Source organism: Tamandua tetradactyla, chromosome 4, assembly GCF_023851605.1.
Source record: "Tamandua tetradactyla isolate mTamTet1 chromosome 4, mTamTet1.pri, whole genome shotgun sequence".
NCBI classification, from domain to species: domain Eukaryota; kingdom Metazoa; phylum Chordata; class Mammalia; order Pilosa; family Myrmecophagidae; genus Tamandua; species Tamandua tetradactyla.
This window is the reverse complement of record NC_135330.1, coordinates 20,240,941-20,267,130: the sequence shown is the minus strand read 5'-3', so window position 1 is coordinate 20,267,130 and position 26,190 is coordinate 20,240,941. Positions and strand designations below refer to the sequence as shown.

General features: G+C 36.9%; 2 protein-coding genes across 2 annotated transcripts in view; one reads left to right on the top strand and one right to left on the bottom strand.

Moving 5' to 3' along the window:
- The window catches only part of MAEL (maelstrom spermatogenic transposon silencer), a 77,318-nt gene extending 63,783 nt beyond the window's left edge, over nucleotides 1–13,535 (bottom strand). The window contains exons 1-8 of the mRNA XM_077156850.1: nucleotides 13,208–13,535; nucleotides 12,914–13,006; nucleotides 11,591–11,690; nucleotides 10,483–10,638; nucleotides 9,248–9,289; nucleotides 1,506–1,630; nucleotides 627–681; nucleotides 365–506 (exon numbers count right to left, since the gene is read on the bottom strand). Of these exons, the coding sequence (XP_077012965.1) occupies nucleotides 365–506; nucleotides 627–681; nucleotides 1,506–1,630; nucleotides 9,248–9,289; nucleotides 10,483–10,638; nucleotides 11,591–11,690; nucleotides 12,914–13,006; nucleotides 13,208–13,339 (845 nt within the window). The 5' untranslated portion in view covers nucleotides 13,340–13,535. The remainder of the gene's footprint in view (nucleotides 1–364; nucleotides 507–626; nucleotides 682–1,505; nucleotides 1,631–9,247; nucleotides 9,290–10,482; nucleotides 10,639–11,590; nucleotides 11,691–12,913; nucleotides 13,007–13,207) is intronic.
- The window catches only part of ILDR2 (immunoglobulin like domain containing receptor 2), an 81,389-nt gene continuing 68,287 nt past the window's right edge, over nucleotides 13,089–26,190 (top strand). Inside the window, exon 1 of the mRNA XM_077156843.1 lies at nucleotides 13,089–13,574. The gene's annotated coding sequence lies outside the window, so the exon portion shown is untranslated. The remainder of the gene's footprint in view (nucleotides 13,575–26,190) is intronic.

Genomic DNA, 26,190 nt, shown 5'->3' with positions numbered 1-26,190 from the left:
TTCTTGCAGTGTTTAAGTCTGAAATTATTTCACAGTGAAAAATAGGTTGACTTAATTTCACTTATATATTCCTTTTTTACAAGAGTTATATACAGTAAGAAATAATCTAAAATAAATCTAAAAAATTATTTTATTAGTATGGAAACGTAAGTGATAAAACAGCAGTGTGCCAGTTTATTTGGCAATTTAAAAAATCTTTAATGGTATCTAAAAATAACACTGTAGCCTAGAATCAACGGAATTTTATATTCAAGGAAATTTGTTTTTAAAGTTTTACAGGAAAATAATGCATAAAAAGACACATATGACTAATTCTACCGTATTTTCTCAGTTCAGAAAAGAAGCATAAAATCACTACATGTACCTTGTGTTGCTAGAATAATCCCACATGGCCACATCTAGAAGGCTCCGAACCCAGGTCTTAGAAGGTTCCTTGAGAAATTTTTTCTGGTAGATCCCCACTACAAGGTCCTCTACAGTGAGAAGTTCTAGATCTTGCCTGATTTCTTCCATTAGTAAATAGAAAAATATAAAATTGGTGCGAATTTAGGTACTGGAAACATGATCAAAGTGAAAACAAATACAGGTATTATGAGACACTTTTGCAATGGCTAAGAGTTTCTTACCTGATGCCTTTGCCATATGCTTCAAACACCAGTTGACTCTGGGTCTATCATCAGACTGGAGAAGGAAAAACAAGACATCTTGTACTTGTTACTTTTCTCCTATTTTGAGCTACTTTTAATTAATGCTGTCCTTTCAAACTGGGGATGGGAGAAACTGAAGAGTCTATGATAAGTGAATGAAGAACTATAAAAACAAGCAACATATGTTAGAAAAGACCACTGCTATTAATAAAGAATTACATTTATATTAACAATTAACATATTTTATGAAAAACAAGTGAGACTTAAGCTAGCCAAATGAAGAAACCAGTGTTCAGAAAAAGATTAGGTAACCTGTTCTCAGTTATACTAACAAGTAGTAAGGAAAATCCAATTCTTTGACTCTTAGCCTAAAAGAATTTAAACAAAATAAAGAACAAATAGAGTCTCTCTAAAAATCTTAAACAGAGGGCAGGCCATGGTAGCTCAGCAGGTAGAGTTCTCGCCTGTTGTGGAGACCCGGGTTTGAGTCCCAGTGCCTGCCCATGGGAAAAAAAAAAAAGTACTAAAACATTTTAAAAAGAAAGGCAAGAGACTGTTGCTCTTTTAAATCAAAATAATCTTGCTTAGAAGAATTAGTATACAAACTAGAACATCCATTCTTCAAGGGAAAAAGATAAAGATATTTCAGAAGCATGAACTCAGAAAAACCATGAGATCTATGAAAGGAGAAATAAATTCAGCTTTTGCAGTCTCCAAAATCTCTCCAAAACCAGAAAAAAGGCATTATACCTAATTACATTTAAAATTATTCAGAATGAACATTTTTCAACACACACAATTAATACACAGCACAACTGCTTTCTGGATCTTCAAAAGAAACTCTTAAACTGAAATTACCTTGCAATAGATAGGTGGCCAGATCCCTGGACTTGGATGAACAAATTTATAAAGGTTTTTTAACACAGTAGCTTGGTCATGCCCAGATTCAAAGTTTGAAATGGGAATCTTGTGACTAGAATCACCTGAAGGAAATAAAGAGGAGGAAGGAGTTCAAAATTTAACCAGGACAAAGATTATGGGGCAGGTATGGGGGATGGGAGTGGGTGGGGAGTGACACAGGAAGAAATAATGGGTAACTCATATTTAAGCACTTTTAGCAAAAGCCTGTTTGGGCTAGGTACTTCACATATTTTATCTCATAATCTTAAAACCACCCTATGAGGTAGGTGATATACACATGTTAAAGAAGAGACAACTGAAAAATCACAGAAGTTAGTAAGTTAATACCTAGTGAATAGTGGAGTCAGGACTCAAACCCTGGTTTAAGTGACTAAGCTTACAGTGTTTTCACTATTACCATACTGCCTTTTATAAATCTGTTTTATTAATAAGACCAAAGAAATTCACAGTAATGACTGCTTTTAAAAAGGCTAGATGATGATTTCCATGTTTGTAAACAAACAAACAAAACAAAAAATGAGCCAGGTAATTCAGACCAACACTTCCACAAAAGAATAAGAACACTTGAGGATATCAAGAGTGCACACAGCAGTGAATTACTGGGTCAAGATGCCACTAAATAAAGCAGTTCCATAGGTAAGCCTAGCTTTTGGGGCAGTTCTTTCCCTGGTCTCATTTGCCTGTTCCAGAAGAGAAAGCTAAATAAATACCTGAGCAGTATGCTTCTAAAAGATTTTGGGGGTTGGCTTGCTAGTGTCCTCTATGTGTCTGGAAGAAGCCAACATAAATCCTTTCCAGAAGAAGGTAACATCACAGGCCTCAAAAGACAAATAATTTTTTTCCCAAATACATTATATGAATAACCAGGTATACAAAGAAACGACGAGAACCAAAACAAAACTGATATAGAGACCCAACAGGGACTCCAGATACTGAAGTTATTAGATACAGACTTCACAAATTTTAAACAATCATTTATTATAGTTGAGAAGATTAAGTAATGAATTAGAAACTACAAAAAAGGATAAGGATGAGTCCTACTTCTGATAATAAGAGACTAGGTAAAAGCTAGACAGCACTGAAGAGATAATGCAGCAAAGAATTATGGGGCCCAGATCTTAGAGAAGAATAAATCCTAGAAAGCTGTATCTGGCATTTGTGATTGTTTTTCCCATAGATGCCTTTGTCAATTAAGGAAGGAGAGACCCAGAAGTAAAGAAACTGAGCAGAGTTTTCAAAAAACCCAGAGCTAGAGGAAAAGAATATTTAAATATTATTCCATTATCTTCTGGCTTCCATTGTTCATGCTGATAATCTTCCAGCATATTTTTATGTAAATTTTTAGTAAACAACTAGAAATTTATTTATTGAAATATAGCTTCAACTCATTCTCTCTCTCACTTTTTTTTAGTAAACAACTAGAAATAGACTGATCCTTGGTAAGGTTTGAAACCCAATTTTAAATGATTTCAATCCCTAAAATTGAATTAAGGTAATTTGAGATGGCAAGTAACTTCAGCTTTCTGCCAGAAACAATCACAAATCTTTGGAGAGGAATAAGTTTTCATATACACTATTTGGCACTCAATTAAAAATAACTAAACATATGAAGAACATCTGAACTTATCAGAACATCAAAATAACCAAGAGTCTATAAAAAGAGATTTAAAAAAAACCTCTGTAACAGGGTTATCAGACATAAAATTTTAAAATAACTAGGCTTATTATTTCAGGGAAATTAAAAACAATATAATTTCAGCAGAACCTTAAAAAAGAAATACAAATACAAAAAACTGAAAACACAGTAACAAAGATTAAGAATCCAAAGGATGGATTTAACAGGTGATTTGACACAACTAAGAGACAATTACGAGACTAGAAGATACAGAAGAAAACATCCAAAATAATGGAGAGACAAGTAAATGGAAAACGTACAAAATAATGTAAGAGAATACAGTGAAAAATTCTAATATTCATGTAACTGGGATCCCAAGTGAGAGAGAGAATGAGACAGAAGCAATATTTCAATAAATAAATTAGTGTTAATTTTCCAAAACTGATGAAAGATAGCAAGTACTACAACCAGCCTCAAGAACGATAAATTAGAAATAAAACCACACTGAGACAAACCAAAGAAAAGCTGCTGAAAATCAAACAAAAGAAAATCATAAAAGTAGCCAGAGATATAAGATGGATTTATTGCCAAAGGAGCAACAATAAAACTGAGTTAAACTTTCAATAGGAACAAAGGTGATCAGAGAAAACTTGCATTATGTAGTTAAGGTGCTGAAGAAAAATACCAATCTAGAATTCTAAACTAGTCAAAAAATTTTTTAAGAAAAGTGACAATTTCTCTAATAAAAAAGTGAAATAAAATAGACAGACAAAACACATTTTATCACCAAACTCTTCACTGAGGGAAATACTAAATGATGTTTTTCAAACATATGGAAAATGGTTTTAACCAGATTATTAGATACTACTGATATCCTCCTTCCCCAATTCCCCTTATTTTGTTAATTTTTTTTTGCCTATCATTTATCACATTTACATACATTTAATTTACTTTTGTTTGCCTTCTCCATGAAAATACAAATTTCAGAAAGGCAGGGATTACATATGTTCACTTATCCTCAATATCTAGTAGAACACTGCTTAGCACATGATAGATCTCAAGCATTTCTTAAATGACTGTGACACACGCATGTTTATTTTCTCCTACTACAGAGTTTTCTTTCTCCCTTTCTCCAGTTTTCTCTATTCTAAGATTATAAGCATTCTCCTATAATTTCTTTAATACATTTATAACTTTGTATTTCTTTTTTTAAACATTTAATTCTTTATTCCATCTGAAATTTACAATGTGTATTTGGTAGGAAAAGTCTAACTTTTATTTTCAAACGGGTATCCAAATGAGTCAATAATATTGGGCTAATTCCCCCATTCTTTTTCAACTGTTTTGAAATGCCACCTTTGTAATAAATTAAGTCTCCATATTTATATGGCTCTATTTTCAGATTCTATTGTTAGTCTCATTTTTTAAAATTCCTATGCCCATATCACATCTGTTTAAATTTCTACAGCTTGGTAAATGTATGGGTCTAATAGTCAAAAAATTTCTCCATAGCTCATGGTTCTTTTTCAAGCATTTCTTGGCTACTTTGGATGTTCTTTTCTAAACATTTATTCCAAATTAGAGTAACTGCTAGACTCAATGACCATTCTGTACAACTCCAATGGGTAAAGACAGCACTGCTCTACTAATTTACTATGACTTTCTTTTACAAATAAACATTTTTAGCGTAATCTTTATCTTTAGACAATAGCACCTCTTCAAATGAAAGGTTCTGATAGTATACCGGGCACTCTGTACCAATTTTTTATGCTTTAAGAGTTCCTCCCGAGACCTAGTACCTTGGTGATCCACAAGGTTTTGCAGGTGAATTGTATGGAACATATCATACTAATATTAAAAATATTTTTCAACTACAAAGTGAGAACCCTTCCCAACAATTTTATGATGGCAAAATAATCTTCATAAAATTAGATTAGGTTAATCTGAGTCTTTAATATAAAGGCACTAATCCTAAAACAAAATATTAGCAAACCAAACTCAGCAATTTAACAGACATACTGTGACTGCGTAGGGTTTGTTCTGTAATGCAAGGTTGGTTTAACTTAGCAAATCACCATATGAACAAAAAAAAATCATTCTGGGTACAGAAAGAGCATTCATTAAAATTTGCAAATGGCGGGCCGCGGTGGCTCAGCGGGCAAAGTGCTTGCCTGCTATGCCGGAGGACCTCGGTTCGATTCCCGGCCCTAGCCCATGTAACAAAAAACGGAAAAACAAAATACAATAAAACAAGAAAATGTTTAAAGATGTTTCCCTTTCTTCCTTCCTTCCTTCCTTCTATCCTTCCTTCCTTCTCTCTGTCTTTCCTTTAAAAAAAAAAAAAAAAAAAAAAATTTGCAACTGATCTCTCTCTAACCAAACTGGGAATAGAAGGGAACTTCTTTATCTTGATAACGGAATAAATAAATAGTAAAAGAAAATTATAGCAAACAGCATACTCCTTTGTGAAACACTAGGAACTAGAGGTCCGAGCCAGCAAACTAAGACAAAACAAATTTAAAAATTAAAAAATAAAGATATGCAGATTAGAAAAAAAGATAAGCCACTACAAAGATCAAACTAAAAAACCAAGAAGCTATAAAAATTCATAATTAGAGGCCAGCAATGATTGGGATAAAATCAAAATCCAAAGCAAACAATTAGAAAATAAAATTTCAAAAGAGACATCACTTTTAACAGCAACTAAAAGGGTAAAATAAGCTATAAACTTGACAAAAGATCTGAAGATCATTATGGGAATAATTATAAAATTTTATTGAAATACTGTAAAGACCTAAAAAATAAGAGTAACCTCATGTTACCAGATAGAAAGAGTCAATATCAAAATGTATGTACATTTTCTCCAAAATAATCTATAGATTTAAAGATGATCCTATCTAAATCCCAACAAGGCTTTCTGTGAAATGTGATAAACCGATCCTAAATTGCGTACAGAGGAGCAAAGGTTCAAGGAAATTCATTAGAATCTAAAAGAACTAGGGTTAGGGTACATGTGTAAATAGATAAATACTATCAAACTATTGCAGTTAAGAATATGGTATTGACACCAAAACCAAGGAGACCAACAGAACATAACAGACAAAAAAAAAAAAAAAACCCACACATAAACAACATATGACATTTGATGACTATTAGGGAAAGGATTCTGAGACAACTAATCATCCATATTGGAAAAAAATGAATAATCTCTACCTCACACCACACCAAGTCAATTCCAGGTGGAATAAGGACTTAGACAAGAAAAACAAAACTTGATAACTTTTAGAAGTATATCAAGACCACAGTCCTGCATAACTTCAGGGTAGGGGAGAATTCTTACAACATCATAATCATAAATTATAAGGGGAAAGAGTGATATATTTGCTAAGTTAAAAATAAAAATATCTGTTCATAAAACACCACGAAGAAATACAAAGCACAAACTAAAAAAAGATACATGAACATGACTTAAAAACCAATAACAGATATGATAAACTTACACAAACCAGTAAAAGACAATCCAATAGAAAAATGGGGAAAAATAGATTGCTTAGTTAAAATATACACACACACAAAATACGTAAAAGCAAATGAGAAAAATTAAATACATCATTTATATAAATATGTATACAAAGTAAAAATTATTCAGAAAAGAAAGGAAATGATTAGCACAAAATTCATCATTGTGGTCTCTCATAAAAAGAGAAGGGGCTGCAATCAGGAAAAGACAGTGACCTTCAATGGCTATGTGCTATTTCTTCAGCTGACAGTGGACGCACTGGTGTTCATTAATATTCTTTACACCTTAAGTGAACCTTATATTCTTTTTTGTGTATGAAGCTGTAGTAGTTACAGTCAGTTGTCAACTTGGCCAGGTGAAGGTACCTAGCTGTGTTGCTGTGGACCTGAGCCAATGGTACACAAACCTCATCTGTTGCTCATTACATCTGCAGTCAGCTAGGAGGCGTGCCTGCTGCAATGAACGATGCTTGATTTAACTGGCTGGTGCGTAAATGAGAGAGTTTAAAGCAGCACAGCCCAAGCAGCTCAGCCCAGGGAAAGTTGTTGGAACCCAGAGTTCTGGAGAGAAGGCCAGGAGAGATCTCCTTGTGCCTTCCCATGTAAGAAAGAATCTCTGTTACAAGTTAGCTGCCTTTCCTCTGAAGAACTAACAAAATAAATCCCCTTTTATTAAAGGTCAATCCGTCTCTGGTGTGTTGCATTCTGGCAGCTAGCAAACTAGAACAGAAGCCTAATTTTAAAAGCTGATGGACCTTTTTGTGGGAAGCTGAAAACAGACACTTTCAAAGCTTTTCTTGTTTTAAAAGTAGAAATTCCCTAAAGAAAAACAGAAGCAGAGCTCCTCTGGATTAAGTGGAGAAGGGCTAAAATCTACCCCCCAATTCCCCATGCATACAGAATCCAAGTACCTTTTCAGAGGAACACAGATGGAGGCAAGAGAGAATCGCAAGACTCATATCAAAATCTCTTCCAATACTGTGATTGCTTATGATTCTAATGTGCTAAACCATAATGCCCATAAAGCATTCAATTGACTTCACTTACACATACTTTATAAAAGGCCAGATGGCACAGGAGTATTTGACAGACATACATACACATTACTTATTAATGCTTAGAGTGATCATATCCACATGTAAATTTGTTTCAGTGTTACTGTATGAAACATGGTCTTCTAATCAGCTTTGATTTACACTAGCTTGGCATTTTTAGTTACGTCGACATAATTGTCACTAAATATACTCATTTATCTTATTTAATTGGCACACCTCCCAGGGTTATCAAGTTGGCAATTTAACACATGCTTAAACTGGTAAGCTCCAAACATTTTAAGTTTCCTGAATAAGAAATACTGTGCTCAGTTTCAATTACATTTGAATAATAAATTAAGAAAACATTCCTAGGATCTTTAATATATTTTTTAAGAACCACACTTTTTGTTAATTTGGTTAATTTGAAATGGCTATAAAAATTAAGCCTTTAAAAAATTATTGATTTTTAAAATCGTACCACCATCAAATAGCAAAGAAACAATAAATCCAGTGATATTCTCACAAATGAGTATCTGGCACACAGTGAGGATTCCAATGCATTCAAACCAGAAACAGAGTTTAAGTAAAAATTAGTTCACCAGCTTGGTTTCTACATTCATCTGGTCCTGTAATTTCAGATGATGCAATACCTGGAGGGACTACTACAGAATTTATTTCCTTTTTTTTATCACAAATTCTTTCACTCAAAGTCATTTAAGGAGACCTACTAAAAATCTCTCCCTTAAATGATACAGCCTCCAACTCTAATTCTATGCAAACAAAAATGGACCAATACATATTTTTCCACTAAGACTGGAAGAAACTCAAAGTGCCCAAGCAACTATTAATCTAAAATATTATCCTCGTCTATGCCAAACAGTGTTACAAATGTTACAATGTAGCTGCCTGTCATGGCAGATTTGGAAAACTTCAGGGTAACTGTTTTAAAGTAAAAAAAATTAAACCTATTATTATTTGTATTCTAATAAAACAGGAGATTTGTTAAAAACCTAATTTCTAGAAGAGTTTATTTCAAGAGCTTATGTACGCATAACCATGTCTCTTGGATGCAAAATACTTAAAAATAAAACCTTTTTCTCATCTACAAAATGAATTCAGAGCTATATTTTTGTTTACCATTATCATTCTATTTATTTTGAAGCATCAACTTCTACCTTTTTTTTTTTTTTTTAATTTTGAATGGACATCCCTATCAGTGGCCCTAGATCTAGATAATCTGAGCTCTCTCAGAAGGCTTACTTTTTAAGTATCTGGCCACTAACAGCAGCTTCTACTGAGGCCAAAAGATATACATTATACAGAAAATAAAACAAAAATCCCCGTATAGAAAAAGTCTATAAAAGTTTAACATTTTTTAAAGATGAACATACATTATCTACCACTTCTATGAAGATGCTCCAACAATAACTTCTCTTATGTTTTATGTTCTATTTAAAACAGTGAGTCTTAACAAGGTACATACATATCCTACTCCATACTTTTATACTTACTTGCAGTTTGACAATGAAACCGAAATCCTCGTGGAATTTCACCTATAATACAAAATGAAGTATTTTACTGAGAGAGGCAGAAATCTGAACGCTCTCTGGTTGTGCTACAGTAATATTTCATAGGATTACCAGGCCATTTACATAGGGAAGTAATTTTTATTATTATGTGAAAATACAAAAGAGTAATCTTCATAGCGCCTTTTTTTTTTTAACCAAAGACATGAGGACTATCAAAGAATTTTGGTATATTGTTTAAGCTACTTTAAAAAGACACTCCTTACAGAGAAAGAACACTCGTTAAATTATGTGTTAAAGGAGTCTTAGCTCTGAGTGGGGTTAGGGGGTCATGTGGCCTTTGACACAGCAAGGGGGGGAAAAAGTCTCCCAATTTTCTTTTTTTTTAAATGTTTTACAACATTAAAGAATAGTCACTATTTGGTCCTAAGCAACTATTCTCATAAGTGTGAGAAGCATTAGTTTTTCTGTCATCTAAAAGTTAAGGAAGAGAAAAAAGTGCTGGGATATCCTAATGGATTTTAAAGTAACAGAAATTCTTTCCCCAATCTCTTCTCCCTATATGTTTCTCTTATTTTCAAGGGCAGGGTGTTCCCCTGCCACCATTTATGCTCTTGGAACTAAATCAAATCCTTTCCTCTCCACGACTATCTTGCCTTAAATGGGATGGAACAATGAAAACATATACCTGAAACATCTGAAAGTCTATTAAGTACTAGGCTAATTACATAGATTTTCTTCTGTTCCTTAGCACAGCCCACCTTAGAATGGCCCCACTTTACAGAAGAGCTAATAGGTTTGAGGAGGCTAAGTAATTTGCTGAAGGTTACAGAGCAGTAACAGGTTAAAAAAAAAAAAAACAGTGACAGCTGAGGTAAAGTGTGCAGTAGAGGAAGATGCAAAGCTTTTAGAAAATCCCCAAATTTAAGGCCCCAGGTAAGATAATAGTAGGCAATGCATTTTTCAGGTAGTCTATCAACCTGACTTTAATGCTTCTTTGAAGTTTAAGCCTAAAACCAAAAATCTCCTGTAAAGACCTCATTCCTAACCATTCTTCAACTAACAGTCATGAAGCCTTGTTACATTTTAATAACTCAGCTGTACATCAACTGTCAAGAAAACAAATACTATTATCAAATGAAGGCAGGATGAAAAAAAAAAACTATATATTCTTTAAAGATCAAGCATGCTTTCATCTACCCACTCGTTTGGCTACTTACCAGGATCTATAAAACTGTGGAAATCTGCCATAATCCCTTCTTGGAGAGAATATTTAACACAGCCAATTTCACAAGGGAGGAAGCGCTGTTCACAATGAGGAGGTAGTTCGCCATGGCTAAAAATGTTTAAAAAATAAAAAATGCCTCCAAGGAGAGCTAAAAACAAAACAAAACACAATAATCAAAAACATAAGACAAAACCAGCAGACGAATGTCTCAAATATATCCCCTGCAAAGTTCTAGAACCATTCTCATGTTTCACTATTCTTAAATGAGCTAGAAAAGAGAAAATTAATTAGGTGTAGCAGACAAATGAATTGAAATTTTTATAATTACATCTGCTAATGCTAAAAGTACAACTATTCTTCGCATGAAGCAACAATATTATTCAAACTTGGAGCCAGCTATATATAAACTCTCAATCTCAGAAATGACTTAAGAGAATCTATGACCCATATTCAACAAATGAAGGGTTTGAGAAACAAAGCCAAAAAAAAGCCAGTGTAGAAAAACTCTGTGAGAATTACTGACAATTTAGTTCTTCTTTACTTTTTACCAATATATGTACCCGAAGCTCCCAATAAATTACCTAAAAAAAGAAAGAAACATGAGAATGGTGAGAAGTGTTCTTATTTATTAGGACTGTCTGCACTTTAAGACTTAAATGTTTATTAATCTTAAAAGAAAAAGTGTATTACTCTTGAACAAAGTCAGAATACAATTAATAAAAACAGCCAGAAGGAATAGTAAAGATCCTTATTATTGTTATAATCTCTTGTAGGCCAGTTTAAGGATTCATCTTTACTTTCACAATTCAATGTATTTCAATGCCTAGCTACAATCACTTAATCTAAAAATATCTTGATTAATAACGTATGAAGTGGCAGAAACCAAGAACCCAGATAATTTGGTAAAAATTCTCCAGTATTACTTCAATGGTGGGAAATTACCTATTTTTTTTACAACTTTAACACCATCATATTTAAATACTTACAGTCAATTGCTTTGAAATGAAGGATTGAAATGAACAGAAAATATTTTTACAGCTCAATATGTCACAGTGTTTACAGCAGGCAAAGTTAAGCAAAATATTTTGGGATTTCTTTACCTTGGTCACTGTCTAGAGACAAGCTTGACATATCTGGAGGTGAAACATTTTGCTTTGGTACAAGCAAGCCTGGCCTCCTCAGTGGTGTGCAGACAGGTTTCTAAAGAGAAAGAGAATGATTGGCCACAAACTCCTGCTATGCACTTTATGGCATTTATTTAAATTTAGCAAATGAATTACAAAAAAAAAAAAAGCCACAGATTACTTCAGTAGCCTCCCCAGGTCAATGAACCCAATGACTAAATAAACACGTATTCCTTAATAACACCAACACCTAATGGCAACAACAGCAAAATCCAGAAATATTCTAAATCAGAAGGTGAGTGACAAATAATCAATTCAACTGCTACTTAAAAGTCATTTGGCCACTACTGAGAGTTAATCTTACAAAGCCACCTACTATATATCAGACCAGTGGCCAAAAGATTATCTGCCAAAATACTCTCCCATTGTTGGTTTTTCACTTAAGTAAAAACTGGATCATGCTGGCTTGAGTCTTACATGAAGTCTACACACAATATATTTTAAATTTTGAGGGAAAACGTTTTATTAGAAGAAAAAAAAAGTCACGGCTTAAAAGTATCCTATGTACAAATTCATCTGACTAGAGTTTAAACTCAAACATAAACCCACAAAATGAAAGTCTCAAACCTAAAGCAAAGTTCTCTTGAATTTCAATCCAGTGCTGACAGCTTAAATTAAGAATGGAAACACAAACGGAGAAAAAAACAACTCACAATTACCCTGCATTTCCTGATATAAACCCGCAAGAAAACAATTTTTATTTAGGATTTTAACATTCTACTACCCAGAAATGTAGTCAAATAAACTTTATTCAAATCTTTCACCTGTAAGACATAAAAAACATTCACCATAATCTCCAAGTCCTGTTATTTCAATATTTTAAACGCAGCAGCTGGCTGGTTCCAAAGCTGTCATTTTTCAAAAGAGAGAATGGCCCAAACAGCTTTTAAGCATCAAAAAAGGCTCTTTAATCAAGGGGAGTTGAAAAGAGACTTAGAAGTCATCTCGTACAACTCCTAAATACCAAACACCCCCATTACTCATCATGGATTATTGGCTGCAGGTTTCCTAATAAGGATTCTACTGGCCTTTCACCACTAAATGAAATACCAGCGTATGTCCCCGATATGGTGTCTGTTTTAAACAGGCATTCTGACACCAGCGGGGGGGGGGGGGGGGATTTAAAAATAAACTTTCCTTTAATCCAAATCACCCAGTCTTCTACCACTCACCCACCCAGCATTTATCGAGCATGCTTAGGTGCCAGGCAGGTGGCCCCTCTTCTCCAGATAGCCTTACCTGCTTCTCTGAAGGCCCAGAATCCTTTCCCTGGGCGGCCCTCCACTCTCGAGCCATCTCTGCATATCTTTCCTTTTCTTCCTCCCTGAGGAGCTTGGGGGATAAAACGGGGAGACAAAGAGAAGACGCAACAATGAGCCCCTGGGAGGCGGTTCTAGGGTCAGTCTACCCTGACCAGAAGCAAGGGGTTGGGGGGCCCCCCAAGGCTTCTTTCCCTTCCACCTGGCCCCACAAATCACACTCCCGCTTGCCCAACTGCCCTTCCCGGCCCTGCTCACCCCGCTCCAGCCTTACCGCCCAGTCGGCCGAGCAGTAGGGGATGGCATCAGCTACGCGAGCCACGGGCAGGCCTCGCCGCCGTAGTTCAGGGATCTTCTCCTGCACGAAGAAATAGTAGGCATTACGGCTGGCCCGGCGGTTGGGCATGGCGAGCTCGGCCAAGCGACGAAGGCCCAAGGACAGCACAAGCCGCCTGCCCCCTCGTCTAGCTCCCACCCTTAGTAACCGTGACCGTCGCCCGCACGCGCGGGCGGGCAGCTCTCAGCCAATCAGGGCGCAGCGCGCAGTCGCATTGGCCCAGCTCAAGGAAAAACAGCCTGAGGCCCGGAAGATTCCATCTCGCGTTGTGGCTGGGTAGGCGGGGAAGGAGGTGGAGTCACAGGTGAGACGCATCGTGATTGGCTGTGATGAGTCGTTGGAGGGTGTGGTGTCAAGTGGAAGGCTTGGAGCCATTTCTGTACTTTATTGCGTAATGTGCGTCAAAGTGGTAGAGAGGAACGGACTGGTAGGCGCTTTCGGTTCTTCCTTATTTTACTTATTTTAAAAGGGCCACCTTTGTGCGAAGTACTGTGAAAGATACCGAATGGGGTATAGAGGGAAGAAAATGACAAAAAAGAGCCTCACCCTCAAGAAGTTTACAATCAGGTGGGGGGCAGGGGGATGACAAAAACAAGTGAACCAAAAATGTTTTTTAATGCAATTTTAATAAGTGTTAGGAAGGAAACATGTATGGTAAGAGGCTTAGATATAAAATAATGTCCTTGAATAAAATTTTATAGATTTCGTCATAAAGGTCTGTTTCATGTCATAGTTTCGAGTTTTGGTGCTGCTGTGAAACATCTATTTTCTATTTATCTTACAATTGCTTACTGTTGGTGTGTAGAGAAAGTATTGATTTTAGTAATCTGTATTTATTCACCCTCCTTCACTCTCATATTGGTTCAAATAGTACCATTTGATTTTCTAGTTAAATGCAGTTCCCAGAGGAAATTCCCTTCTTTGCTTTATTTACTACACGTTATGTATATGTTGCATCTATGCTTGTGTCTATATATGTTGTATGTATTTTTAAATAAGGAATGGAAACTGAAAAATTATCAAATGCTTTTTCTATATCCTTTGAGATGACCATATGATTTTACCTTTTAATATAATAAATATTGATAGATTTTTCTAAAGTTGAAGTGTCGTACCATTCCTAGTATAGACTCTTGATAATGAGGCTGTTCTAGTTTGCTAGCTGCCGGAATGCAATATACCAGAAACAGTATGGCTTTTAAAAAGGGAAATTTAATAAGTTGCCAGTTTACAGTTCTAAGGTGGAGAAAACGTCCCAGTTAAAACAAGTCTATAGAAATGTCCAATCTAAGGCATCCAGGGAAAGATATCTTGGTTCCAGAAGGTTGATGAAGTTCACAGTTTCTTTCTCAAGTGGAAAGGCACATGGCAAACACAGAGTTTCTCTCTCATCTGGAAAGGCACATGGTGAACACAGTCAGGGTTCCTCTCTCATCTGGAAGGGCACATGGCAAACACAGCATCATCTGCTAGCTTCTACTGGCTTCCTGCCTCATGAAGCTCTCTGGGAGGCATTTTCTTTCTCCATATCCAAAGGTCACTGGCTGGTGGACTCTGCTTTTTGAGGCTATGTGGTTCTGCTCTGCTCTCTGAATCTCTCAGTCTCATTCTCCAAAAAAAGAAATAATAAAAGTCCTCTTTTATAGGACTTCAGAAACTAATCAAGGTCCACCCAAATGGGTGGAGACACGCCTCTACCTAATCCAGTTTATCAACCACTCTTGATTAAATCACATCTCCAGGGAGATGATCTAATTACAGTTTCAAATATACAATACCAAATAGGGATTAGAAGAAACAGCTGCCTTTACAGAATGGGATTAGGATTAAAACATGGCTTTTCTAGGGTACATACATCATTTCAGACCAGCACAAAGGCACAGTTTATTTTTTAAACATATTTAAGATTTTGCTTCTTTGCAGTGGGTGAATTATATTTATTCATTTTTATTTTGCCCTAGCCTTACCAGATGTTGGTACCAAGGTCATGAGAGCCTAATAGAATGAACTGCCATCTTTTTTCTGCTTAGATTGATAACAGATAGGATTATCTATTCCTTGACTGGTAGATTTTACCATAAAACGATTTAATCCTGGTATTCATGGAATGGGGTAAAGGGAGGGGATGATACAAACCTTTAGCCACCATTTCAATATCGTGTATGATTGTTTGTCTTTTCAGGTTTCCTAGTTTTTCTTAAGCGAATTTTTGTAACTTATGCTTTCCTAGAAAATTGTCCATTTCATTTAGGTTCAAATATACTGGTATAGAATGCTGGCAAGAATGTTAGCAACTGGAACTCATAAAATTAAACATATATTTAACATAGTACCCAACAATTCACTCATTTAAGAGAAATGAAAATATATATCCACATAAAGACTTATACTAACATAAATGTTAGTTTTATTCATAAGAGTTTTCAACTTGTAATCAACCCAAATGTTCATCAATAAGTACATAGATAAATTGTGGTATATCCATGCAGTAGACTACTACTCAGAAATAAAAGGAATTACACTATTAATAAACACATCAATAGAGATGAATTTCAAAATAATTTCATTGCGTGAAGGGAGGGATATATAAAAGAATACAGAGTGTATGATTCAATTTGTGTGAAACTCAAGAAAAGGAAACACTATTTATAGAAATCAGATTAATAGTCAGCTGGAGCCAGGAAGTGTAGGGTATTGACTGAGAATTGGACACAGGAAACTTTGGGTGCCAGAAATATTCGGTACCCTTGATAGTGATGATAGAGATTACAGGAGTTATATATTTGCCAAAACTCATCTAGCTATACATTTTTAAAATATGCTTTTTGTAAGTGTGCAAACTTGTGAAAATTATTCCTCAATAAAGTTGAAGTATAGAGCAAAACAAATTATTGACATAAACTTTCCTCATAATTTTAAATATATATTCTAATGTATAATTTTGTATTTTATTTATGCATTTGTATTCTAATATTTTTCATTCTTAATGTTATTTGTTTTCCACCTTTTCTCTTGCCAAAATTTGTCCATTTTATTGATCTTTAAAAAAACAGGTTTTAGTTTTATCAAGAAATTTTTTAGCCCTTTTTTTCCTTTTCCTTTTTAGTCATTTCTCTTTTCGGTTATTAATTCCTTCTTGCCTCTTAGATCAAGTTATTTTGTGGTTCTTTATCTTGTTTCCTGAATAAAAATCTTAGCTCAATTCTTTTCAATTTCCATTTACTATGTCCCTAGAATTCTTGTTTTTCCCTTTTCTGCTATAGTTGGATTGATGAATATTTCTTGTTCTACTCTCTCATCTGCTGATATCAAAGTTATATGTTCTGTTTTTCTTTTTTTCAATTGTTGCCCCTTCAACATTTAAGATTTTTTTTAACTAATATTTTTCTAACATGTTCTATAGTAAATATCCATATTCTGTCTTCCCAGACTGCTTTCCACTCCACCATCCCACTCCCATGTTGATATCTGGAATTTTCGTTTCAGATTGCTTTTTAATACCAATGTTAAGACATAATTGATGAATAATAAACTGCATATTATAAAGTGTACAATTTGATGAGTTTTGACACATACTTCTATGAAACCATCATCACCATCCAAATAAGGAATATATTGTACCCATCACCTGCAAGGTTACCTCATTACCACTGTATGCTATTCAAAGTTGTCCCTAGGTTCACTGATGCTTAGTACATTTACCTTTGGTCTTTTTTCTCTCAAATCATGCATTTTGCATAATTTCTTTTATGTTGTATTAGTTTGTTAAGCTGCCGAAATGCAATATACCAGAAATGGAAAGCTTTTAAAAAGGGAATTTAATAAGTTACAAGTTAACAGTTCTATGGCTATGAAATGTCCAAATTAAGGCACCAACAACAGGGTACGTTCACTCAAGAAAGACTGATGCTGTTCAGAACACCTCTGTCAGCTGGAAAGGCACGTGGTTGGCATCTACTTGTCCTTGTTCCCAGTTCCATTGCTTCCAGCTTCTGATGCCAGTGGTTTACTCTCTAAAGCATCTGTGGGCATTCCCTTAGTTCCTCTGGGACAGAACTCGGGGTTTCATCTCTTAGCTTAGCATTTCCCGGGGCTGGAGATTTCTTCTTTTTAAGGTTCTGGCTATTTCTCTGAGTCCTTGCTTAGCACCCAGTCTATTTCTGTCTCGATCTCCAACATCTACATTGGCTCTGCTCTCTGTCATTTATGAGCTCACTCCAAAACGTTTCCTCTTTTAAAGAACTTCCGTAAACTAATCAAGACTCACCTGGATTGGGTGGGGTCACATCTCCTTTAAATCAAAATCTCACACCCACAATTGGCGTGCCACATCTCCATGGAGATAATGTAATCAAAAGTTTCTGCCCTATAGTACCAAATCAGGATTCAAAGAAACAGCTGCCCCCACAAGAGTGAATCAGGATTAAAACATGGCTTTTCTGGGGTACATAATAGGTTCAAACTAGCAAATATGTCATTATGTTCATTAACCTTTTCTTCTATGAGCTACTATTAATTCCATCCAGCATATTTTTTCATATCAGGTAATTTAGTTTCCACTTTTAAAAGTTTGATTTAGGTCTTTTTTGTATCTTCCATATCTCTACTTAACATGTTCTATTTTTCCTCTACAGTCTTTGACATATGAAAGATAGTTATCATAACCATTAAATGTCCTTAACATTTATGTCACTTCTGAGTCTTGACTTCTCTCCTTTTTTATAGCATGATTTGTCCTTCTTTGCGTTTTTTGGTAATACTTGATTTTGTTAGTCATTGTGAATTTTAGCCTGTTGAATTCTGGACATTTTTGTATTCTTATAAATATTCTTGGGCTTTGTTCTGGGATGCTTACAATGCTTGGAAATAGTTTGAGGCTTGCTTTTATGCTCTGTTGTTCAAATTCTCTCCTCCTGTTAACACCTTTCTGAGTACCCTCTCCAATATCCAGAACTTTGGAGGTTTTCCACTTTGGCTGATGGAAACACAAACTATTCCTGGCCCAGTGTGAGTTCCAAAGATTGTTCCTTAAAATCCTTTCAGATTGTTCTTTCCCTGGTGCTGTGTGGTTTCCTCCCACCCACGCTGATCAGCTGAAGCTTCAAGGGAGATCCTTAGCAGATTCCCAAGCTCGCTCTTTGTTCTACTTTTTTTCCTGGAACTCTTCTCCGTGAACTCTAAACACTGCAGCCAACTTCAACACCCAATTCCATCTCCTCAACCCAGGGAGACCACTGGGCTCAAGCCTACATTACCCCACTTGACATACTGCATTCTGGAAACCTTCCAGGCAGCTAGCTGGGGCAATCACAGGGCTCATTTTTTTTTGTTTCTGTTCTTTCAGGTATTACTCACCTGTGCTCCCTAATGTCCAATGTCTGAGAACATTGTTTCATATTTTTGCCCAGTTTTTAAGTTATTTCAGGTTGCTGGATATATCTGTTCCGTATTATTCCATCTTGGCTAAGATGCTTTTCTTTAATACATTTTAGCAATGTTTAGATTTAACAGCTAATTTTTAGATAGGTGATCATAGCAAACCTCTCTGAAGAGCAGGTGATGTAAAATGTGAAAGGATACAAAGGAGCAGAACTAGTCAGAGGGCACAGCATATGCAAAGGCCTCGGACAATAAAAAGCTGGGTGTATTCTCCGAACAGTTGGAGAACTAGTTGGTGTTGCTGTAGAGTATCCAGGCAGGTGGAAATGGTACACACAGTAGTTTCAGTGATTGGCAGGGATTTGGGCATGGCACTGAAACCATCATAAAGAGTTTAAGTATTACTCTAAGTATAGTGGGTGATCATTTAAGGATTTAAAATGAAAGTGTCATGCTGTGGTTTTCAATTCAAGAGGATCAGTCTTGATGCTATTTGGATAATGCATTTAAAACTGCAAGAATAAGTACAGAGAGACCAGGTAGAAGGCTCCTACAGGAGCTCATGGGAGAGATGATGGTAACCTGAACAAAGAAGAAGCAGAGATAGAGAAGAAAAATGCAAATTGTATTTTTTGGGGGAAAAAAAAAAAACACTGGATATGGAAGTGAGAAAAAGGGAGGATTCTTAGGGGTTTGGCATGAGTATCCCAATGGCAAATGGTGCACTTTACTAAAATAGGAAGGACTGAGACAGGGCAATGTTAATGACAAGGGAGGTTCAAAGGTCCCCCATAATTTCCAATATCTGTTTCTCCTCTTCTTTGATAAAATTGTTTTTTTTTCTCACCTTAGTTAAGTCAAATCCTATATAAACAGAACAGATTTCCCTCTTTCCAACCAGATTGATTTTCCTATTCATAAATTCTAGAGAGTGGCAGGTTTTGGTTGTTGGTGATGCATGGATGTGTGTGGGGGGGTGTCAAGAGTTCAGTTATGGACATGTTAATTTTGAGATGGCTGTCATACATTCAAGTGGAGATGTCAAGTAGGCAATTGGCCATGTAAGTCTGAAGTTCTGGGCTAGAGATAGAATTTGGAAGCAAGCCACATAAAGACGGTATTTAAATTCATGGAAATGGATGAGTTCACCTAGGAAAAGAAGAGAGAGTAAAAGGATCCAGGTTGGAGTCCTGAGCAACACCAGGATTTAGAAGTCAGCCAGAGAAGGAGGAACCAGGTAAGGTAGTTGAGAAAAGTCATCTGAAGAAGCAGGAAGAAAACCAGGGAAACCATGAAAAGGAAATGTTTTGAGGAAGGAGTGAATTATTCATTTATTAATTCAGTAAATATTTATTAAGAACCTACTGAGTGCTAGGCTCTGTTACTAGGCACAACAACAAGTTAAATGGAACAAGTCTCTGTCTCATGAAGCTTATAACTTTGTGAGGACAGCACACAATAAAGAAACAAAAATATATAAAAAGATGATGACTGGAGATAATATTTGGAAATGACCTATCAGATAAAGGTCTAGTATCCAGAATTTATAAAGAGGTTGTTCAACTCAACAACAAAAAGACAGCCAACCCAATTACAAAATGGGAAAAAGACTTGAACAGACACCTACCAGAAGAGGAAATACGGATGGCCAAGAGGCATATGAAGAGATGCTCAATGTCCCTGGCCATTAGAGAAATGCAAATCAAAACCACAATGAGATATCATCTCACACCCACCAGAATGGCCATTATCAACAAAACAGAAAATGACAAGTGCTGGAGAGGATGCGGAGAAAGAGGCACACTTATCCACTGTTGGTGGGAATGTCAAAGGGTGCAACCACTGTGGAAGGCAGTTTGGCGGTTCCTCAAAAAGCTGAATATAGAATTGCCATACGACCCAGCAATACCATTGCTAGGTATCTACTCAAAGGACTTAAGGGCAAAGACACAAACGGACATTTGCACACCAATGTTTATAGCAGCATTATTTACAATTGCAAAGAGATGGAAACAGCCAAAATGTCCATCGACAGAAGAATGGCTAAACAAACTGTGGTATATACATGCGATGGAATATTATGCAGCTTTAAGACAAGATAAACTTATGAAGCATGTAATAACATGGATGGACCTAGAGAATATTATGCTGAGTGAGTCCAGCCAAAAACTAAAGGACAAATACTGTATGGTCCCACTGATGTGAACGGACATTCGAGAATAAACTTGTAATATGTCATTGGTAACAGAGTCCAGCAGGAGTTAGAAACAGGGTAAGATAATGGGTAATTGAAGCTGAAGGGATACAGACTGTGCAACAGGACTAGATACAAAAATTCAAAAATGGACAGCACAATAATACCTAATTGTAAAGTAATCATGTTAAAACACTGAATGAAGCTGCATCTGAGCTATAGGGTTTTTTTTTTTTACTATTATTACTACTTTTATTTCTTTTCTCTATATTAACATTTTATATCTTTTTCTGTTGTGTTGCTAGTTCCTCTAAACCGATGCACATGTACTAAGAAACGATGATCATGCATCTATGTGATGATGTTAAGAATTACTGAGTGCATATGTAGAATGGTATGATTTCTGAATGTTGTGTTAATTTCTTTTTTTTTCTTTCCATTAATAAAAAAAAAAGATGATGACTGAAATCAATAGGTCCAATTAAGAAAAATAACGCAGGATAAAGTATTAGAGACTGACAGAGCATGCACCTTTAGGGTAGTGAGAAGAGCCTCTGTTTGAAGAAATGAAATTTGAGCAAAGACTGGAAAGAAGTAAGGAGGCAAACTATACAGATTATCAGGGAATGAGCATTCCAGGCAGAGAGAAATCAAATGCAAAGGCTCTGAGGTAGGAGCATGCCTGGTATGATTGAAGCACGGCAAAGCAAGTCTTGTGGCTGAGTGAAATGAGCCAAGGAGAAAGTAGAGAGGATACTGGAGAGGAAGCTAGGGCCAAATCATATATAGCTTATATAGATACCTTACAGACTTCGGATGTTAGTATAAATGGGTGAGAAGCCATTGGAGATTTGGATGGTTTCTATTTTTTTTCATATAAAGTATGATGTGATTTTCAGCTGAGTGTTTTGGAAACCACCCAAAAAGACCTCAGAATTTTATCATTTTCTTCTGATGCTAGTTAAGATCCTAACATTATTTAGAATGCATCCTCCAACCTGTGCTAATAATAACCAGAGTAATAACAGCTAACATTCATTGAAAGCTGTGTGTAAGAATCTCTGTCAAACACTTTTCAACAGGTCTCTCATACCCTTCTCACAGCAACCCTATGACATAGGTTCTACAATCATCCTCATTTTATAGAAAAGGAAATTGAGGCTCAGGTGGGTGAAGTAACTTTCCCAGACCACAAAGCCTATGAGTGACTCTGAGCTCTGTGAGATAATTGTTCTTTTAAAACTCTTATTCTAATATTGAGCATCATCATAGATGCTCAAGGGATGTTTATTATATAATGCTTTGCGAAAGCAGAAGTGAGAATTTTCAAGTACCTTCTAGACATTGCCTGAATGCATGACCACAACCTGAGGTCTGGTTGATTCTTCCTGCTTGCTCCATCAATATACATGCAACCTCTTATCAGGTCTTGTGCATTCTACCTCTTGTGTCTCCCTGTAATGTCTCACTTGCTTGCCATTTGCTTCCTTTCCTACTATGCCTGAGCCTAGTTTTGGTGCTCATTCCTTCTTCCTGAGCTCTTTTAAAGAGTACCCTCATGGAAGAGGCCTCTGCCTCTTGTCTCTCTCTCTCTCTCTCTCTCTCCACCAATCCATTCTACACTCTGTAGTCAGAATAATTTTCCTGAAACACAGGTCTGAAATTGGCTTTTTGCCCAGAAATCCATATGGGTGATCCATTTCCTGTGGAATGAAGTCCAGATCTAGTGGTCTGGCTTCCTTTGGTCTGACCTCAGTCTACCTTTCTAGCCTTATTGCTGACTCTGTCTTTGGTGAGCTTATGTTGAGGCCAGCACACCCCACTTTCATCCCTCCTTATTGCCTCTGTATCTACATGACCTCCTGCTCCCTTTCCGTCCTAAGAAATTCTGCCCAAGTCATGTTTAAGACTCAGCTAAGGGCTTGCCTTTTCCAAGAAGGCAGCACACCTCACAGATAATGGTCTTTCCTCCTTTGTGCACCCACCACACCTGGTACATATCCTTGTCACACAATCCCACTTAAAAGACCATATGCCTGCCCTCCAGGGCTACAACTCACCTGTAAACTCTTTGATGTAATCCATTCATCTTGGAATTCCTATTGAGAAGCCGTGAATTTCTAGACAGCATATAGTAGGCACTCAATAAATGTGTGTGGAATAGGTGAATGAATTCAAGGAAGAGAAAAGAAGATGAGGAAACCATAAGATGAAAACTCTGAAGCAGTTTTTAATTAATTAGACAAATATATATTGATTATCTTTATGTGTAAGGCACTCACTCAGAATTGGAATAGGGATAAAGAATGAATACTTGTTAGACATTCTCACTCCCAACTCCAAAGCAAAGGTCAAGGTCACTGATACTTAACACTGGCTTTTGGAAGCCCACAAATGAGCCTTCTCTTGAGCTATTGCCTTTCACGATGACCTGTGTTCTGTACTTCTCATTCCAGCTCCCTTCCCTGCCCATTTTCTAGGGTGAGGTCATTGGATGACATACTTGTCTGGCTCACATCTCTCCCCTCAGTGCCGTCTTTACCTGCACCAGAGAGAAGGTCTCTGGGAAAACTCTGCTTAAGGCTCTGTGGAGCAAATGTCCACCTTGATTGCCAAGACCCAGGACCCAAGGACCTGGATGAAATAGAGACAGCCCAACCCTCTTTCTTCTTTTCCCTGTGGACTGAAAGATGTTGCTTGATCGCTGAAATCAGAATTCGTTCTGCTGTTCATTTAGGGGGCTTTCAATGCTGTTCTAGTCTCCAAAGGATGATAACATTGAAACAAAAGCCAAAATTGGAGGCAGAGCTCACAAAAGAGAAGCAGCTTTATTTCATCTTTGGCTGTGTAATTTACAAAGAAATTATAGGTTGAACTATCAGTTTGGTAAGGGCTTCCTGATTAACTGCACATGACTAAAAGACAGAAAGAAAGCAGGCGTGCATTTGGGGGCTTTTTATCTGGCTGTAGGTGTAGGCCTAACAAAATACCTGTCACCCGTTCTTCCTGCCCCTCTCCTTCCTCCGGGGATGTCACAGAGACAGTTTTGGCACAGTGTCTCTTTTGTCCAGCAACTTTTTCTACGTTGTAGAAATACTAGAGTATAGAAAATTATAAAGAATATAAATGAATGGTAATACTACCCAGAGATAACATTGTCACTTTGGTGACTTTGTCTCTTTTAAGTGCTTTTATTCCATATCTGAGATCATGCTATAAATATAATTTTATGTTCTGCTCCTTTTTCCTCGCATTATCCTTGAAAGAACTGTTTTTGTTTCCTGGCTGCTAGAACAAATTCCATACTATGGGTTGGCTTAACAACAGGAAATTAATGGCTCACAGTTTTAGAGGTTAGAAGGCTTGCTTCCTTCCAAGTTAGTACCTTTTGGCAGGCCTGCAATCTTTGGAGTTCCCTGGCTTTTTTTTTTTTTTTTTTTGACATTAATTTTTTTATTGTGAAAAATAACGTATATACAAAAAAGTAATAAATTTCAAAGCACACAGCAACAATTGGTTATAGAATAGATTTCAGAGTTTAGCTGAGTTACAGTTCCACAATTTTAGGTTTTTCCTTCTGGCTGCTCCAAGACACTGGAGACTAAAAGAAGTATCAGTATAATGATTCCGGAGTCATACTCATTTGTTAAGTCCTATCTTCTCTGCTATAACTCCTTGTTCTTTGATCTTTCTCACACTCTTTAGAGGTATTTCAGCTATGTCCACTCTAACATTTTCATGTTGGAAAGGGCTGTCGATAATATGGGGTAGGGGGATGGAAGTAGTTGATGTTCTCGAGCAGCTGGACCCTCTGCATTTCAGGACTTATCTGGCCTAGGAACCCATCTGAACATTGTAACCTTCTGGAGAGTAATCATAGTCCATAGAACCTTTGTAGAATCTCAGATAGAGCCCTTGGCAGGAACGGTTTCTGTGGGGGTTGGCAAACCATGATAAATAGCAATATCTAGCTGAAGCTTGCATTAAGAATAACTCCAGAGTAGCCTCTCGACTCTACTTGAACTTTCTCAGCCACTGATAACCTTATTTATTAAAATTCTTTTCCCCCTTTTTTTCAGGAAAGCATTGACAATCCCATGGTGCCAGAGCCAAGCTCATCCCTTCATCGCTGGGAGTCATCTCCCGTGTCAACTAGAGAGACTTTCACCCCTGGATGCAGGGGGGAGGGCAATGATGTCACTTGCAGAGTTGGGCTTAGAGAGAGTGAGGCCACATCTGAGCAACAAAAGAGGACCTCCAGAAGTAACTCTTAGGCATGCCTATAGGTAGTCTAAGCTTCTCTGTTACCTACATAAGCTTCACAAGAGTAAGCCTCAGGATCAAGGGCATGGCCTATTGAGTGTCCCTAAAGTTTGACATAGTATCAGGGGATTTCCTGATGTAAAGTTTAATAGTTCCATATTTTTTCTCCCATCCCTCAAGGAACTTTGCCAATACTTTTTGGTTATCTGCTTAATACATTCAAGGATGTATCTAGGTATTACATTAAGATACACAGGATTGGACTTCCGGAGAAGATGGCGGCTTAGTAAGACGTGCGGGTCTTAGTTCCTCCTCCAGAAAAGCAACTAAAGAAACAGAAACAATACGAAACAGCTCCCGGAGTCACGACAGAGACCAAAAAGACAGCGTACCCCATTCTGGAACAGCTGAACGGGCAGGGAGAATCTGCTGCAGTGAGATACCCGGGGGGCGCGCGTTTTCCCGGCCGGGGCGGCTGGCGACTGGGGTCCCCTCCACGCACGTGGCTCCCCGGTCTGACTGGGAACGTTGGATAGCGGGGCCCTCCCCTCACGCTTGGCGTTTCGGGCCAGCTGGGCAATTAGGACCAGCACTCTCCCAAGCCGCGGCGGCCAGCGACCCCCGCCTCCACGCGCGGTTTCCCGGGCCGACTGCCGTGCAGACAGACGAGCACCACGAGCGCCACCTACTGGGCAGGAAAAGAAAAACAGAGCCCAGAGATTTCACAGAAAAACCTTTCAACCAGCTGGGTCCCACACCCAGGGAAATCTGATCAAATGCCCAGACACCAGCAGAAAATAATGGATGACGCTCGGAAAATTGAAGATATGGCCCAGTCAAAGGAACAAACCAATAGTTCAAATGAGATACAGGAGCTGAGACAACTAATGCTGAATATACGAACAGAAATGGAAAAACTCTTCAAAAACCAAATCAATAAATTGAGGGAGGACATGAAGAAGACATGGGCTGAACAAAAAGAAGAAATAGAAAATCTGAAAAAACAAATCACAGAACTTATGGGAGTGAAGGACAAAGAAGAAAAAATGGAAAAAACAATGGATACCTACAATGGTAGATCTAA